Source organism: Zosterops lateralis (assembly GCF_965231275.1).
Source record: "Zosterops lateralis genome assembly, chromosome: 10".
In the NCBI taxonomy this organism is placed as follows: domain Eukaryota; kingdom Metazoa; phylum Chordata; class Aves; order Passeriformes; family Zosteropidae; genus Zosterops; species Zosterops lateralis.
In genome coordinates this window covers 20,092,262-20,105,013 of record NC_139770.1, presented here as the reverse complement: position 1 = coordinate 20,105,013, position 12,752 = coordinate 20,092,262, and the positions used below count along the sequence as shown (strand labels likewise).

General features: G+C 44.9%; 1 protein-coding gene across 3 annotated transcripts in view; it reads right to left on the bottom strand.

Annotated features, from left to right (window-relative positions):
* Window positions 1-11,821, bottom strand: part of ARMC8 (armadillo repeat containing 8) — a 61,163-nt gene extending 49,342 nt beyond the window's left edge. For all 3 annotated transcript variants that reach the window (XM_083869053.1, XM_083869054.1, XM_083869055.1), the window contains exons 1-2: window positions 11,672-11,821; window positions 9,721-9,797 (exon numbers count right to left, since the gene is read on the bottom strand). In XM_083869053.1, coding sequence (XP_083725179.1) covers window positions 9,721-9,797; window positions 11,672-11,716 — 122 coding nt within the window. In that variant the 5' untranslated portion in view covers window positions 11,717-11,821. The remainder of the gene's footprint in view (window positions 1-9,720; window positions 9,798-11,671) is intronic.
* Window positions 11,822-12,752: the final 931 nt, after the last annotated feature.

Genomic DNA, 12,752 nt, shown 5'->3' with positions numbered 1-12,752 from the left:
CACCAGCTGGAGCAGCCTCCCAAGGAAAACTCAGAGCTGGCACCTGCACCCAGAACACCTCAGCACTAGTGAGTTTCTCAGCTCAGAACAGCAGCTCTGTGGAGAGGCAAAAGACAAACCTGAAGCTCCATAAAACAGAACCCTTAAGATGCATTTGAGGTTGGCTAGGCTTTTGGTTTGGGCTTTTCTTAATATCCTGCATATTAAATCTTATAGTTTAGATTCAAACTAAATTCCAAATCATTTAACAAAATAACCTGAATTGCAATCAATTTAATGCATAGATTTAAAATCTGATATTTATGCTGACATGTACTATAGTGCAATAAAGTAATTTACATGAAAAAAAACAGCAAGAAGGAATAACACAGGCAGCCAACAATAAAATACTGCGGAGATCCTAGCTAAGTGCTTGGGAATATTGCTTCCTAAAGTGCTAAACCAGCTTTTTCAATCTCTTATTGCTTCTTAAAGAAATAAAAATAGCATTTCATCAGTTCAATGCTGTGACCACTCAGCTTTAAGTTATGAAACAACCTAGAGACTGCAAAAGCAGCAAGACTGATTTTCTTTCTACAAACTTGGGAAAAGCAGAAAAAATTATCAGGTGATGTTTATCAGCTCTAACAATGTTTCGGAACATTGCAACCCAAAAGCAATCAGTTCAATTAATTAGTTAAAAATAAAATGCAGTGCATGCTAGTATATGAACACAGCATGAGTGTTTAAAATATGTTAGGAGTACATTAAACTAAAGAAAACTCTAATTTCCATCTAAATACAGCTTGACAAGAGTTACAAGAGGAACTAATTTGCCAACTGTGTGTGAAGTTCTGGTTTTATGCTGATATTTAATGTGTAATTGTTTAAAGGCACCAGATATAGACACTTCAGATAAGCAAGAAGTGATATTAAATATAACAGTTTGTGAATAAAATATGGTCTTTCAGTTTCAGTGATTCCTAACCAATAAAAAACAATATTACTACAATCTACATCCTGAGAAAATTAGTAGTAAATGAAATTTACTATTGTAGAAGGAAGCTGAGGCGCTGACCTTCATCCTGTGCAGAAGTTACCAAAGTTCAACATCTTCATGAAGTCAGGTCTAAGTTTGGGACTCCTTCCACAGAATAAAACCCCAATGAAACAGAAGAGTGAGTTCAGGTCCCAGCTGAGAAAGAAGAGCCTTTCACAGCATCCCCAGTGAGACCCCATACCTGCATCTCTCCTGCAAAGAAATCCTGAGGAAGCAGCATGGATACAAGGACACCCACGCGACAATTTGGCTCTACCTCCATTTTTAAATATAGTAAATCAAGCACAAACAGAACAAATTATAAAGTTCTGTTAGAAAGCCCTAGAGCTTTCCTATGTCCTCTTCCACCAAAGCAACACAAAAGATCTTGAAATGAGCCAGAGTGACTTGAGGAAGCAGCCACAGGAACTCCACAGAAGAAGAGGAAATAAACAGCCTGCATGACATTTCCTCGTCTTATGTCTTTTGAAAGCAGCAGAGAGCCATATCTCAGGGGTTCCTAGACAGAGAAGGGTATCAAACATGAGCTGAACAATCACAGAAGGAAAAGCACCCTGGGCACTTCCAGCCAATGCTTTCACTTTTAGTATGAAGTAGTTCCAAGAGATTCCGAGGCAGTTCCGCAGCCAGAGGAAGCTCCCAACACAAAGCACTGTCAGGGCTGGAGATTTATCTACCAGGGGCTGCCCAAAGCCACCAACAATTGAGTGACACAAAGCAGCATCCTCAAAGGGCTCAAAAATGCAAAATGCAACCTTCTAAAAAGCTGAGGTACTGGCAGCTGACACAGGGACACAGCTCAGACAAAAACCAGCTGGCCCAATTGCAGGAGAGTTTCTAAGTTTCAGGATCATATAAGCAAATGGCACCTGCACTGGCTGGACTACAGCCAGGAGCTCACTGTGGAGGAGCTACGTTTGGGCAGTTATGCTTCCTACAGGTTTTTCTTCTCCTCCTCCCTTTCCTCCACTCTCCCACTTTTATAGACAGATGCAAAACAACATCAGGAATTAATGACCAGTTTTTGCATGTTAAAATATGTCCATCACCTTGTCATAGAATTAATTTCTAACATGGACACTACTCTACTCTTTTAGTAAGTAGAGTGTTTGTACTAACATGATTCCTGGTCCAACCAAAGTGAATAAAATGTTACAAACTCCTGCCAACTCCAGCAAATCCCAGAAATCCTAAATCACCTTATTTTTAAGGTCAATCATCAAGTTGGGAAGCAAAGTTTCAAGACTTCTAATCCCATTTAAAAATATGAGTTGATACAATGAAAAAGATGATTTTATAGGAAAGAACAAAGAACCACATCAAGACAGTGTTACTCAACTCCTCTGAAAAAGTCCTCAAAAACTGTGACACAATCAACATACAGTGCAAACGAAACAAACACCATTAAAACAAAAGCCTCTCAATTCATGGTTATTCTCAATCTTAATTCTGTAGTCTCAGTGCATAAAAACAAAGTGCTGTAGCAAAACAGCACCTGGCTATAATTACAGCACTGCAGAACAGTAGAATTTAACACACATAATGCTAAAAGTGATAGTTTAATCCAACTCCTCCATATCACAATGCCAGTGAAACTGCTGGAATTCTTATCTCAAGTATCCACTCCGGAGAGGCAACTTACCATGTCATAAGATTCCTGACAGAGAAAGTACCAAGCAGAAAGGGAAGTGTTTCAGTGACCCATACCTGTAGTCAGAGATATTGACAGCTTACTCCTACCCTGAATTTATCCTGTTTTCCAGTGCACCTCTCGCTGTGTGTGACAGACTGAAGAAACATCTCATACCAAACCTTCACTTCCACACAGGAGTTTCCATCAGTCAATTCATGTGCTGCCCTTCTGATCAAGCTTAACAATGTCAGCTCTCCATGTCTTTGGCTGCAGTTTCAACTCAAGTTCCTTTTCAGTCTCTACCTGGACTGACAAAAGAGAGATGCTGCTTTTCCCACCTCTCCCTAGCAGGTTTCACTGCCTCATCCTTTGCACTGAATCTGGATATCCTGCTACAAGTTGCATGAGATAGTAATGGATAGACAATTTGCCTCACTCAGCCTTAAAAACAATGTAACCCAAATTGAAAGTGCTTCAAGTTAGTGGTGGATGGGAGTTTAGCTAACTTTTATTATGTAACCTGTATAAACTAAAAAAAAAAAAAAAAAAACACCACATGAACCATAGCTAGACAGAGCTCTGTATTATCAGTATTTCAATTTCAGCATCAATCTCTGCTGTTTAACCACGCTGGGTCCTAACAGTAAAGAAATACCCCAACAGAGGTGTGGTCAAAACAGCTCAGCAGAACTCTCCCAAATCCTCACTCAGAAAATCCCTGCTCTGATGCCAGATCAGCAAAGCATTTCTTTCACAACCGTCCCAAAACAGCCAAACCACATGAAAAGAGCAGCTCCCCCACTGCAGCTTCACATGAATGACCCAAAATATCAAATACAAGTAACTGTGGTACCTTTTTTTTTAAGGTCTCTATCTTCCCCCAAGGACATTTCACTTCCCAGTATGAAGGACTGCCATCAGCATTTAGCAGTGCATCCCACAGCATAAGCAAAAATTCAATTAGATTTCATTAAACCAAGAGGTATCTGTAACACTACATTTTTACTGCACTATTCTTCATTCACTGTCCCTTTATTTAAAGTTACTTTTGTCCACTGTCCCTTTTTAAGCCCACCACTCTATCTACAGAATGTCACCCACCACAAGTGATCCACATGGAGAATTTTCAGCTAAATGGCCTTGCAGCCTGTGTTTGGCTGTTTTAGATGTGAGCTTGGAATATTGTCTGACACTGCCCATTGCACCTTAGGCCTGCAACTACTGAAGGATCACCAAACCCTATTAATTTAACATAGCTACTACCCATTAGATTGTAATAATCTAAAGTTCTTCTCGCATGAAGCAAAACCTGATTTTTATCTCCAACTAGCTATCAGAGCTAAGATGGTGTACTGGCCTGGTCAAGCCTAATAACACCCATTTGATAAAGGGAGTTTAAGTTCTCATTAGAACAGAAATCCCCTAATATCTATATGCCCATAAACTCTTTCATCCTGGAGTTTCTGGACATTTCAGATAAAGCCTGTTTGAAGTATATTTTAGCAAGTAATTCTATGAGCTAGCCTTCCTGCTATTATCCCCAAAGAAATGCATCTCAACAAGTGACATTATCAGTTCAGCACCACTAACACAGTAATACATACTAAAGTCAGCTGAATCATCTGGTTCACAGATTAATTGGTAAACAGAGTTCTGCCCTTTGCATGTTAGTAGAAATACTAACCCTTTACAAGGCATTAGCATAAAAGTTCCATATTGCAAATAGAAAATTAGCTTCTTTTGGAAAGCTACTAAATCAAACTTTTTTAAATACTGGTTGCCATCAGTGTAAACTGACAGCTTGGAACCAAAAACTCCAACACCAAATATGAAGAATGACAAACTCAGCAGCACTGCTGGCTCTGTGGCACATATCCCTCAGGTCCAGCCTCTGAGTTCAGTCTTGACAACACCCCCCACATCTCCAAAGGGTAAAATTATTTCTCCCCAGCTGGCTGTGCCCTCCCTGCAGGCAGCCACTCCCTCTGTGTAACAGATTAATAAGGGGAAAGCAAACTCTGAATGGCCATGTAATGTTCAGCTGTGCTCAGCTTGGGGTCTGTTACTGAGTCCCACCCCAGGACTCCTGTGACCAGTGTCCCCATTCCCTCCAGCTCCATCAGCAAGTCTGACAAGGGCTCTTCCTCCTCCCTCATCTGACTGAGCCTCAAGTCATCACAGGAACAGTATCATCATGCTTAGGGTGGTATCAACAGAGGGCTTTTGGAGACAAGTGGCTTCACAGCCATCTCAAGAGTAGCAGTGAAACAGAGTCAAAAACCATGATTTTCTCCTGGGCTCAGAGCAGTAACTGAAAGGCTTGAAATACTAAACATCCCTGTAAGGCTGAAGATGGCTGGCCAAGTATCATAGATACACCTAAAGTTTAGCCCATCTCTAAATATTAGACCAGGAGTTACAATACATAACAACTTACTTGCCAAAAAAACCTATTCTGCATATGCGCCTTTTGCTGCACTGTAAAAAAATGCAAAAGTGAAAGTACCTTTTCTCTGTGACAGGAACACACTTGCATTGGAGTGCATCTTCCTCTCTTCCCTCTGTCTACACCATCCTTCCACCTGACTACAAAAACCACTGCACTGAAAGTCCCTCTGCACAGAGTACTGCTTAATTCTCTTCTGTTTAAGCCTTTCAGTTCCTTCTCTCCCTCTGAAAAGCCTTCCTGCACAGCTCACCTCTCAAAAGGGAAAATCCACCAAAGGGAGCAGTGCTCCCAGCACCACCTAAACCTGCTTCAATTTCTGTCAGATCCTGCAGCTCCCCAGCTCCAAGCCACAAAGAGTCCATCCTGCATTTCACAAAGCACCAACGAGGGACTCAGGAGCCTCTTCCCTCAACACATGAATGACTCTGCACAAAAACAACGCTTCAAAAAATTACATCACTTGTTAGTCAGCAACACCTCCAAGTTTCATACAGGATACGCATTTACTACAGGGACTACGAGACAACAGAATTGACCAAAATATACAGGGGCAAACTATGACAGGAACAACCCTCTAAGGACTGTTCTGTTCCCACAGGGCCAAGGGAACATGCACAAAAGCAAAATAGCTCCTGCAGAAAACTGAGGTTCAGAAGTGCCCAATGAGACTGAAAATCTGCTGCAGCTGTTTGGGATGCAAAATGTGGAAACAAGTGCTGTTCATCACTTAGTGTTACAGAAAGTTTGTTTAACAGACAAGAAGAACAATAAGCAGAAGTAGCCTCTTCACAACTGCCTGAAGGGGGATAACTGTTGCTCCATTAGAACTGAGATGGGAATTTCCTCTCTTCCCACTCCATGAAGTTGGCTCTCATATTTCACTGAATTTTTGCTGTGGGCACGTGTGAGCACTGCCCTGATGAGCCCTCCAACAGCCACAGCTGAGAACACAGCACATTATTACATAGCCACGTGCAATGAACCTATGCCTGGAACATCTATTACAGACCCAAACGAAAAAAAAAAAAAGAGTTGGATGCAAAACACTCGCTGTGTGAGGACCATGTGCCATTTCTATAGGATGTCTCTTTCATTGTGCTGAGAAATAAAATGCTCACACGAGGTTGGAAAACGCTTGTCTACTTATTCCTGCTGGCCCTAAAGGACAGGAACAGCAGTGGCACAGGGATTCTCAGTGCACCACAAAGATGGTAATTTATAAGTCTTAAAGGATGACACCCTGTGACTGCTGAGGAATAGCCTGATGAGAAACAGCTGGAACCTTGAGTAAGCCAGGCTTGTCAGAAAGGATGTTCCTTTCAAACCCAGCCTTGAGGTGGGATTACACAGTTCTCCATAAAATGATAGACTGCCACTTTGAAGGCACCAGGCTTCAAATGTAAGCATGATGAAATGTCTCTCAAAGAAGCTCCCTACCAGCAAATAAATTAGAGGATAGAAACAGGTATCAGTCTTGCATCTGTACAATGGGGTCTTGAGCTTAATAGCAAGTGAAAAGCAAATGACAGTCTAAGGATCACAACCCAGAAATGCTTTTTAAAAAATAAATAGAAGATGATGTTGCAAGAACAACCTTGGGACAAATGAAGCTCTCATAAAAACAAAGAAATTTACAGAGCCACTTCCATTCTGTTCCTCTGCCAATAACATCAAACATTGAAGAGAACCTTTAAAAGACCACAGCACCTAATGCACTGCAGTATCTGTGTGAGGCAATGTGTGCACTGCCAACACGAGCTGCACACCTGACATCAGTGCTGACCTTGCAGAATGCACTCAGAGCACACTGGAGGAAACCTGAGCTCTACAACAGCAAGAGGAAAGGGTCACAGGGACACCTAAGGAGACACAAAGCAAACCCATAAAGACCTCTCAAGCCTAACCATGGCCACAATGTAGAGTTCATGTCTGTAGAAGGGAACTGCTACATGAACCTTGCTCATCTACAGAGACAGTAAGTAGAAGGTAAATACACACACTGCCACACAGATGTGGGTATTAAGATGGGGCTTGAACACTTAAGTGCATTACCAGGTACAGTAAAAAAGGCAGAAGTCATCTCAACTCTTCAAATCCTGAACAGAAATTCAGGATTTAGTGGTAGGTACAATTCTCCCCATCCTACCCACTATCCACACCCAGATGAGCAGGACAGAAATTATGGGAACAGAAGTTCTGCAGGAAACTTGGCATTTTGAAATAAGATCAATAGACTCACATCCAGCAGTACTGGACAACAAAGAAATGGTTTCTGTTTTCCCAGTAGAAGGAAAATAAAAAAGCTCCTAATGAGGTAAAGCTTTATTGTCTGGAAAACTCTGAATACCACCTCTCTGAAAATTCATGGGAAAGCAAAGAAAAAAAGAGATTTTAATCATTTAAATGCTTTCAGAATATGTAATTAAAGCTTTCTCAAGTTACAAGATGAAAACTGGACTGGCATGATTTTCAAGTTCAAGAAGCATTTAGGTACATTTTACCTTTATCAAAGCTCATTCAGAAGTTGGGTTTCATTAAAATTACAAGGATGCAATGAAAAAAAGCCTCAAGCCCAAGTTATTCATTCAAGCATATGAAAAACAGGACTATTGTAACTGAAGACAATCTGCAGAAACAAAGCCTCTTACAACAGCCCATTTTCTGATCCTTGATATTCATACAGTTCCATCAATCAAAATAAAAATCTAGGTCATCAGTATTTCCAGCCAGGATGCAGGGAAAAACCAGCACATCATAGGAAACAAAGATTTTCTGCAACGGATGCAGCATATCTGGTAAAGCTTCTGACAGGCACTTCTAGAAAAACTTTAATCCTTTCCTACTCCACCCCAAATACTAGATCATTCTAACTTCAGTATCTCTGCATATACCCTGAAATCAAAGAAAGAAGGACAAAGCAGTATTTTTCTGCCCAAAAAGAATCCTGGACTGACAGACATTTTTAATATATAGACTACTCTAAATTCCATCTTTTATATCAATTTTTCTAGTTTTTCATATTCTTATTCTATCTTTTATATCAATTTTTCTAAATTGGACTGGCACACACCCACCCACCAATATTTCAAAAACAACACATCTGCTGCAAAGGACTGGCTCAGAGTCAGTAAAGATACTCTCACAATTAAAATTTCAGCCAGAGCATCACAAATACAGTTTTACCATCCAAATCTGCCCTGTGAGAGATTCTGTGAAATAAACTGGTACTTTCTTATCTTTAAATACAAGAAAAGGATCTCAGCATAGAATCCACTGACACCCACGGACAAGATGAAGAATTTCAGATTTTACCCATGACAAAGACACTGCCTAAAACTCCTGTTTCTGTACTGCAAAAGATGAATAACATATCAAAAGATAGGGAAGGGATTACCAAGGGTTGTGGGCTCCAGTCCTTTGAAAAGGAAGGAGAGCAGGGATGGAGCACCAGCCATGGCCCAGAGCATCTGCCAGGGAGAAAAGAGGGGCTCAGTCACCCCCCTGGGACAGGGGATGAGACACGACCTTCCCCAGGACCACCCACCACCCCCCTGAGGAGGGGACTATGGAGGCCACGGGCTGGAAGCAAAACCAGGCTCCCCTAGAGCAGAGTTCAGAACCTGCACACAGTTACACCAGGATATCAGAAGTTCTTATACAGGTAAGGGGCTACTCCAACCTAGAAAACTTCCAGGATAGTTTTACCTAGACTGGGTTCTTAACATATTTTAAAGGGACACTGGCATGTTGCTCCTGGACATTTGGAATAACTGATTTCATCTGCTACTGGGGAACACCTCAGGTCACGCTAAGCAACACAACCAACATTCCTGGCTTTTTGATCCACTTGTTCCCCTGATTTCTCCTGGTGTTTTACTGGACAGCCACAGCCAGCAAGCTACTGGTAAGCCAAACAAGGTCTGATTTAACCACCAAAGTCAGCCCTGGGCAAGGTCTCATTTGCCACTTTGCTAGAAAAGTGATTCTAGAGGAAAGCTCAGGGCCCAAGGACAGCAAGGGAACAACCAGAGCTTTGCAGCAGCTTCCCTTGTGCTCCTTGACTCACTCTCTCAGTCACTACCCTGACCACTGGCACAAAACAGAAGCACTGAAATACCTTGCACCCAAGTTCTGTGGAAGCATTCTCTTGCAGCCTGCAGTTCCCATGGGGAGACAGAAGCCAAGCACTAAAAAAGTCAAAGCCAACACACAGACATGGCAGCAGGGGAAAGAGTATGAGGCAGGTACACTGACTTGGCAATGCAGTAAGAAAAGAGAGTCTCAACAGACCTGCAAGAGGAGCAAAACATGGCCAAAAGGCAGAAATACATCTGAAAAAAATTCAGTGCTCACAGAATGTTTAACCTCATTTCTGGCAACTGGGAGGCTGTGTTATAAACCATATGCACTACAGAGTGAGAGTCTATGTCAATACTATCTCTACATCAATACTGACATATTTGTATAAAGATTTGCCAACTACATTTCTCAAAAAAAAAACATATGAAGAGTTTCTTGCCCTTGACCTATCACTCTAGCAGGATCAGGTACACCTGGCCTATGCACAACCAAGAGCCCAAGAGTGTTTCAGTGACTTACATGACACCTTGCAGGACTTTTTGGGGATCGAGATCAAACAATCTATCGACATAGTGGCGGCTACTGGCCGTGACCTCCTGCAGAGAGAGAGCAAACAATTGCAATAGTTTATATCAATTCATACAATGGCTTATGCACCAGCAAGTCTACACAACCTCCTTAGGCAAGAGGCAAGGAACCCACAGAATTATATTTAAATGTGCAGTGTGTTATTGCTGGGCAACATCACACAAAGATAACCCTGTGTTCAAGTGTAATCTAGAGAAGATGAGGCACTTAATGTAGATGACAACACAGTAAGTGTCAAAGCAAGTTAACAGAGAGCTATTTATGAATTGCAGTTACCAGCACTGCCTTAAATCGCAGCTTTATTGTGTTTAATTGCTATACAGAATAAAAATCAATTCCTGGAAGAAAAAGTTGCAAAGAGCAGTTAATGTTGCTCAAGAACCATACCCACAAACAAGCTCTCCAAAAGAAGGAAGCTCATAACAAGACATTTTTCAGTAACTTACTTTGTCACAACACACCTACATTTCAGAGCCTGTGCCACACACCTTCAGTGGGACAGCAGCACAGTATTCCCCATAACATTCTCACAGAGCTGTGTAAGACACTGCAACAGGACCATGCTTGTAAGCTACACATTTATGCACCACTGATTTGTTATTCCTTTTGAGAAGATCCAAAGTTGGAGATGGCAAGCATTCCAAAATGCAAGGGTGGGAAAGGGGAAGGGAATTTTCCCTCCAGGTTCTCATGAACACTTGCCAGGGTGTGCTTCCATTATCTCACCTTTTTTTTCTTCTCGACAGCTCTCTTTTCATTAACCTTTGCCCATTTTTTCCTTATGAGAAGCTCTAAGGGAATTGAAAACTCTTCCTTGCTTTAGCAAGTATCTGCTATAGGGTTGAATCTACTCCTGCTTCCCCACCTCGATGTCAAGAGGCACCAGCAGTTTCTTGCCTGTGGTCTCACATCACAGAGAAGAATCATCTAGAGGCAGCAGGGCTCCTTTGTTTCCAGGAACACCATTAAATTATGCCACGTAAATCCTACAGATACACTTCCACCGTGCAACCAAAGACAGTATTTTTGAGAATAGCAATGGACTTTTACCTATCTCACCTATGTATTTAAATGTAAAACTCTTCTAGACTTCAAAGATCCTGTAGCTTTCTGTTTCTAAAATATCCTGGCTTCCACCCCATCAGCTACGAGGTCTGCAATATGTAAAAGGGCATTCATACGCAGGTAGTCCCCCCCAAAGAAAGAATTTATCGACATAATCAGTTTCACAGATCTCATAACAAACATGAAATTTCCAGGAAGAGAAGGGAAAGCGCCAACCCTCTGCTCTTGCGGCAGCACCCGGGCTGCACCTTTTGCATCGCTACTCCCGGCACCCCTGGGCTGCAGCAGGACCGCTGTGTGCCCGGGGCCGCCCCCCGGGGCAGGGCAGGGCAGGGCAGGCAGGGAAGGGAAGGAAGGCGGCTGTCAGAGAGAGGCTCCCGCAGCACGGCGGCTCCTCCCTGCCGCAGGAGCCGGGACGCCGCCAGGAGAGAGCCCCGGTTCCGGCAGCGGCACAGCCCCGAGCCGGGGCGGGCTGCGAGCGCACCCGGGAGCCCTGCCCGGCTCCGCACCCCGCGAACGGCAGCGCGGGCCCGCCGCGAGCCGAGCGGCAGTGCCCGGGGCCGGCCGGCCCGAGCCGTGTCAGCGGCCAACGACGCGTGCAGAGCGCCGGTGCCTCCGCGGCCACGGAACGGGCTCCTCGCGGGGGGAAAACCCGCGCCGGGAGAAGATGCGGCGCGGGGGGCACAGAGAAGGAGCGCGGCCCCGCCGCCCGCACCGCCCCCGCTCCCCGCGCAGCCCCAGGGCCGCTCCCGGCGCCGCCGGACAGCGGGGCCCGGCGGGGGCCAAGGTCAGGCGGGGCCCGGCGCGCGGCACTCACCGAGAGGACGCTCATGCGGAGCGGCGCCTCCAGCACACACGCCATCTTGGCGGAGCGCTCCGGCACCGGCGGCGCCTCAGGCCGGCGGGCGCGGGCTCATGGCGGGCGCGCGGCGGGCGGGGGCCGGGGGTAGCGGGGCGGGCCCAGCGAGCCGGCCGGCGCCGAACCCCCGCTGCCGCCCCTCCGCGCCTGCGCCGCCGCGCGCCGCCCGCCCGCCGGACGGCGCCCGCTCTGCGCACGCGCGGGGCAGGGCGCGGCCTTCGCGGGCCGCGGGGAGTGACGGCCGGAGCCGAACGGAGCCCGAGCGGAGCCGAGAGGAGACGAGTCCGGGCCCGGCTGAGCCGCAGACCGAGTGCAAACGGGCCCGAGCCGAGCACTGGCCGGCCCGAGCCCAGCCCGAGCAGATCCGAACCTGAGCCGAAAAGAGCCCGAGCCCAGCCCGAGCCCGAGCCGAACACGAGCCGGAGCAAACGGAGCCTTTGTCCGAGCCCGAACGAGCCCGAACGTGCCCGAGCCCGAGCGCGCCCTTTCCCTTCAGCCTCGCGGCACAGAAATGGTTTGGGTTCCTTTAATTTGTCATTGCTTTTGTTGCCAGCATTGGTTTGTTTGGTTTTGAATTTGTTTTTCACAGAAAACACCCCAAACAACCCGGGACTTCACTAAGATGTGCTACAAGTTCTGTAAAGTGTGCTATTTTTTTATTAGCCCCACTGTATGAGGCATGGAGACACTGACTGGAGCCACCCTGAAGTCAGAACTAAATGGGAAGATAGTAAAACCACCAAAAAAAAAAAAAAAAAAAAAAAAAGAAAAAAAAAAAAAGAAAAAAAAATCTCGGGTTTCATACCTCTCAACCTGTTATGCCCTTCCCAGGAAAGCTGAGGGTTGGCAGCAGGTACAGACTGCACGGGATAACAGCAGTACCATAAACATACCTCAGGATGCAGTCACAAGGTGACTCTAATAGCTTTAACTTTAAAATACTCCTTTATGAAACAAGGCTATACCTCTTTGCAGTTTTTCTCTGAGCACACTGATGACATGCTGTGATAATAAATACCAGTGTGCTGGCCTGGGATGG